This window comes from Natator depressus, chromosome 1 (genome assembly GCF_965152275.1).
Source record: "Natator depressus isolate rNatDep1 chromosome 1, rNatDep2.hap1, whole genome shotgun sequence".
Lineage (NCBI taxonomy): Eukaryota > Metazoa > Chordata > Testudines > Cheloniidae > Natator > Natator depressus.
Window position 1 is genome coordinate 254,860,232 of NC_134234.1, and position 5,917 is coordinate 254,866,148.

General features: G+C 50.3%; 1 protein-coding gene across 1 annotated transcript; it reads left to right on the forward strand.

Moving 5' to 3' along the window:
- The first annotated feature begins 2,762 nt into the window (after window positions 1-2,762).
- H1-0 (H1.0 linker histone) lies at window positions 2,763-4,732 on the forward strand. The gene has a single exon (XM_074950099.1). The coding sequence runs from the start codon at window positions 3,061-3,063 to the stop codon at window positions 3,640-3,642; it is 582 nt and encodes a 193-aa protein (XP_074806200.1). The 5' UTR covers window positions 2,763-3,060; the 3' UTR covers window positions 3,643-4,732.
- The last annotated feature ends 1,185 nt before the right edge of the window (window positions 4,733-5,917 follow it).

Sequence of the window (5,917 nt, forward strand, 5' to 3'; positions counted from 1 at the left end):
TTAATGGGTTAGCGTCGGTGATTTTAAATTTAAAAGATTAGAGAGAGCAATGTATTGTTCCCCGAGTGCATAACACAGAACGATATCAAAGTATATTTAAGTTTAGTTTTTTATTTAAGCCTTGAAAATCTATTTAAAATCTCCCCCCCCCCACACTGAAATCATTCCTGTTGTATCCACAGCCAACACGACTAAATACATAAATAAATATGGGGAAAATACTGTATAAATTGATCTCCCCTCCCAGAAGTTTGCCCACCTCAATGTTTAGCAAATGCCCTTTTTGTTGTTGTTTTGCAATGCACTTGATATATCTTTTTGCATGGCTCTTGCATAAAAATGGGATTTTTCCATCCCTCTCCACCGTTTATTTCCCTGTTGCGCTTCAGGACTTTGCAAATAATTTAATGCATTACTTTTTCACCCCGTACTACTTTGCTGTTTGCTGCTGCGGTTCTATCTAAATTTTCGTTCTAGCAAAGCATGTTAATAGACTCATTTGCATGAGCCACTCCAAGATGAATGCTGGGGTTTTTTGTTGTTTTTATTAATTTTTTTTAAACCTGCTGGTTTCGTTATGCATCCACGTCTTTAAAAAAATCCCCTCGTGTTTAATAAGCTGTCACATACACGTTAAACTGCTGCTAAAGTACACGAGGCACTCGATGCAAATGTAGCTGCTGAATGAAGCAACAGCGTGCTGCGTCTAAGCCCTGCGTGCCTATTGGTAAAGAAATTGATCCACAATTTGGATCAAAATATGTTAGGAGGTCAGATCCTACCCCCTCCTCACCTAATAATCTCACTTTTGCCTAGAGCTCACTGAATAACTCCCCCCCCTTAAACTATCGAGCTGCACCTATTAGATTGTCTCTTTCTCTGCTTCGTGTATTTATTTATTTTTAAATCGTGTGTTCACTTCTCCCCTTCCCCCGCAGTTAAAATAAACACCCATCTGAATCAAAAAGGAGAAAGCTATTAGACGGGGTGGACAAGCACACAGAGAGGGGGCTGGAGAGAAACAGATATGGAAATTTCAAGGACAAACGGTTGATTATTTAAATCCTGTATTTAAATAAAATAATTCTGCCCGTGCATGGTTTATAAACTGACAAACTATTTGTATGCTTGTTCCCTATGTCATACCCTGTAATTGAGCTGGGAAGAGTGAGTGGGTACCGATCTGTGGGTCCATGTATGTCGATATATTTGTTTGGTGGTGGTTTTCGTGTTGTTAGGATTCCAGGTTATTTTATGGCTATTAAAAAGTGTTTCAGAGGCATTTTAACTTTCTCCACCTGAAGTGACTCGGTACCATAAGGTCTCAGATTTCAGTCCCGCACCTCAATGTTTGCATCCCCGATGTTGTTATATTCATATTTGTTATAAAAAATAAATGGAAAAGGGGGAAGAAAAACAACCTATCCTTCCAGCAAAATGGCGATGGCACGTACATTTAATCTCCTAATAGCAATTAAACACTTTCCCGGGATATGTATGTAAATTACGGTTACACTAGTGATAATCTGCCCCTCTCCCAGTCCCAGGCTCCCCCTCCCCTGGTCCCCTCAAACAGGGTGGAAATCCGTTTTGAAACGCTAAAATCGATTCCTCACTAAAAAATGCAGGAGGAAATAAAACAGCTCAGGATTGCCCCTGTGCAAGTCCCCAAAGCAGTTTGTGGGGGGCAAACGGGGTGGGGAGGGGGCAGGTGCAGCCCCGAGGGTACCTGGCTGGGTGTGTGCGGAGGGCTGGGGTAAGGTATGAGGCGGGTGGGGTGTCTGTGTCCCCCAATTTCTTCTCCATGGCAGTTGAGCTTGTTATTGTTTAGGAATCTCTCAGCCCAGTGCGGTAGTTTTTTGGGAAGAGGGGTGATGGAGGGAACCCCCCTCCCTGCCCCCGGTGCCCCCCCTACAGCTTAGGCAGGGCTGGGCCGTGCCCCCTGCCCGTGTGCCCCCAGCCCCAGGCAGGGGGCAGCCAGGGGGACTCTGGGGGAGGGGGATGCTGCAAACTTCCCATCTAATACCAAAGAAAGTTTTGCAGAGCAGGAGTTTGGGGAGCGGGCAGGAGTGGGGGTCCCGGGGCTGGGGGCGGGAGGTTCCCCCCTGGGGACCCTCCCCAGGCTTGGGGGAGCCACCCCTCCCCCCCTCCTCAGCCAGGTCGGGCTGCGCCTCGCCCGGCTCGGGGCTCCCTGTGTTAGTTGGGGTCTGTTCCCGGGACCCCCTCGGGGGTCCCGGGGCCCGCAGCGGGCCGGGATCGGGGTCCCCCGGTGGCCCAGACCTGGCCCTTGCCCCCGGTGGCTCGGCCCGGGCCGGGGCCCCCCCGGCCGCCCGGCTAGGGGGGCGCAAAGGGGAAATGTGGCGGGGCCCCGGCGGCACCCGGCGCCGTTTGGGGCGGCCTGAGCGGGCGGGGGGCGGCGGCGGCGGGAGCGGGGCCCGGCGGCGGGGAGCCCAGGGACCCGAGCAGCCGGGGGCGGCGGCGGGGGGGCGCGGGGCCGCCCGGGGAGGGGGAAAAGGGCCGCTTGGGGCGGCGGAAGAAACACAGATGTCGGCGGCGCGGCGCCATTCGGGGCCCTGAGCAGGCAGCCAGCAGCCCTGTCCTCACCGCGGTCCGCGCCGCGGCGCTAAATACCCGGATGCGCCGGCTGCTGCCTGGAGAGCCAGACAAGGCGCGGGAGGCGGAGAGGGAGGCAGAGCCGAGCCTGCCGGGGGGGACCGAGACCCGAGGACGGGGGGGGAGGGGCGGCCACTCACAGCCTGACAAGGGGACCCCAGGCCCTGACTGACAGACACCGAGGCGCAGACCAGGCCCACAAGGGACCAAGCCACGGAGAGGCACCCGCCACCGCCAGGAGGGGACGCCAGTTGCGAGGGGGCCAACCCGTCTGCCCGTTGCCAGGAGAAGCCCGGCGCCCGTCTCGCAGGCCGGCCTTCCGCGCAGCCGCTGGGACGAAGTATTGCACGTGGCGAGAGTGTGTGGGAGCCAGCGGGCAGCGAGGCGGCTTGAGGACCCCGTGCACAGGGCTCTTCCGATTCTCTTGGCACGGAGGGAAAGCAAAAGATGACGGAGAATTCTGCCTCGGCTCCTGCGGCCAAGCCCAAACGGGCCAAGACGGCCAAGAAGTCAACGGACCACCCCAAGTATTCTGACATGATAGTGGCCGCCATCCAGGCTGAAAAGAGCCGGGCCGGCTCCTCTCGCCAGTCCATCCAGAAATACATTAAGAGCCACTACAAAGTGGGGGAGAACGCTGACTTCCAAATCAAGTTGGCCATCAGGAGGCTGGTCACCACTGGTGTCCTCAAGCAGACCAAAGGGGTCGGCGCGTCTGGCTCTTTCCGCCTGGCCAAGGCCGATGAACCTAAGAAGCCACCTCCAGCCAAGAAAGCCAAGAAGGAAGTCAAGAAGGCCACGACGCCCAGGAAAGCAGCTAAATCCAAGAAAGCTGCCACCAAGTCCCCAGCCAAGAAGCCCAAAGCTGCCGCCAAGAGAGCCAAAAAGAAGCCAGCGGCTGCTCCAAAGAAAGCCAAGAAGCCAAAGACTGTCAAGGCCAAGCCAGTGAAGGCATTGAAGCCCAAAAAGGCAAAGGCATCGAAACCCAAAGCAAAGTCCAGTGCGAAGAAATCAGCCAAGAAGAAGTGAAGTGCAAGTCTGGGATCTTTCTTGGACGTTCTTCTTCACCTCTACTTCTGTAAATAGTTTTCTTCTTTATTCTCTTCTCTCTTTCTATTGCAACTTTATAAAAGACTGGACTGTTATTTCCCTGAAATAGTTAAAATAATTCAATTACTAAAAAAAACAACAACGCAGTGCTGAGACTTGTCTTACAAGTGTTATTGGTTTGTTTTTTCTTCTGTTGTAATCTTAGAGCTCTCTATTTTTTTTAATGTATGAAATACTTATTTGTGTTTTGGGAGCAGGGGGGAATCCATGTTGGATAAAAGGGAATTGAGTTCCCCAGTCTCCTACCAGCTCCAGGGTATCATACAGGTAAATTGGCTGTGCATGGAACTTGCCCATGCCAGAGTGTGGGGACAAAGACCTCTAAATGAAGGGGGTCTGAGAAAAATAACTGTGCTGGAAGATCTTGATCACATGGGATTAATTGCTGTAGCATAAATTACATTTTCTTTAACCTCAGTCTGATGGTTCAGCATTTCCCATATATATATATATACACACACACACACTAATGACAGGGAGACCAGCTCATGATGCATGTGATGTGTGTTCCCCACCCCAGTGAGAGGAATGGGCTGGAGTTGGTAATCTGTCCACCTACTTTGCTCTTGTGGGAGGAGGTTGCCTTTTAACCGAGAGGCTTCAAAACGGGGATCAGTGGAGATTTCCTGGTGGGATTTGCAAAGTGGATTTTTCCTAAAAAGGCTGGATTTGCAGAAAATCATGGTTGATGGCATTGAAGTGGAAACGGAGGTGAGGTCTAATTCCCCCACCCCCTCAAAAGAAATGAGAGAAAAAAGAGGTTCTGCTTCCAACTGCATGAGAAGCATCATCCTAATCCCTCCAGAGTCTGTAATATCTTGTGGGTTAAGAGAAGGGGTTAAGAAAACCATCTCTTCACCACTGACTGTTATGCTGGGTTCTCTGAGTGCTTTCCAACTCTGCAGCGCCCACTTCCTGATCCATAGCTTTGGTATGTAGCCATACATCTACAATAGAAAGGGCACAAGACCAACAGTTTCTTTAGGCGTGGATTTTTTTGATTGGTGGGGGGGGGAGTGGGGAAAAAAGAAATGTAACCGATACTGAATCTGTCAAAAGTTGCTTTATGGAACTGGAGCTGTGTACTGTTATTGCTTAAGGTTTGGGGGGGTGGGGGTGGGGGGAGGGGTGGTTGGGAGGGCAGTGTGGAGGGGATATTTCCAATATTCCAGTAAAAAACAAAAAAGTATATTTGGTGGGTTTGCTGTTTAAAACCAAGTGAAAATCTCATAGGATTGACGCTTGTTCATTTTATTTTGTAAATGTAATTTGTGCAGGAAATAATTTGCTGTCTTTGTAATTTTAGAGTTTAAAACAACAACAGCAAATAAACAAATAGAGGAAGGTTGAAATTTTCCTCATTCACTGTCTTTTGTATTCTTTAGTATTTAAAAATACACAAGATGGGGAGGGGGACATGGGAAGAAAGGGAACACAGGGAGAAGGGGTTGTGCATGTGTGCACACACGGTTGGGTGGTAAGGTGTTATTCCTCTTCCAACTTGAAAAGACACTGATAGCTCTCTGGTTTGTAAGAAGATGCTGAAGGGATAAGGAAAGTTTGCTGGTTCCTGAACTATGGATAAACCCTAGACCTAGAGCATGGGGTATTGCACAGCGTCGGAACAATTGAAAGAGATTGGGGGATTATCCAAAGAGATTATCCTCCAATAAAAGGCAGTGGTGACAAGGGGCATTTCACCAGCATAATGCCACTTGGCTTCTAGGTTGACAGACTGGGGTATCCAAGCCAGAATACCCTGAGCACAGAAAGTGCCCAAATCACCTTCCATCTTTTCTGATTTGTCAGTTGCACTCTGCCACTGAAATATTGTCAGTGTACTGAAAGAATCTTTTACTGCATCCCAGCTGGCTGTGGAAAAGCAGATTCTGAGGCCACTGCTCAGGCATTCTGTTTCTGGGGACCATTTGTACAATTTTGCCGATGCTTTTCTGTCCTGACCCGTGCTAGCCTTTGCTATGCCAAATCCTGGCTAGAGTGGCAGATTTAACAGTAAGAAGGGTCAGCAAATGCTGACTGCCTACCCACTCCTCCGAGTCTGGGTCCCCCATCTCCCTCTCCCATCTGCCAGTGGCAGAGGAACAAAAAGATGGCCCGCGGTCCAGGTTTAGATTGTGGTACCCCACATGCCATCACATATCCCACATTCATTAAAATAAACTCCCTTCCCCCA

Excerpts from the sequence above, each read along its gene's own strand:
- H1-0 (XM_074950099.1), top strand. The coding sequence starts at position 3,061 with ATGACGGAGAATTCTGCCTCGGCTCCTGCGGCCAAGCCCAAACGGGCC.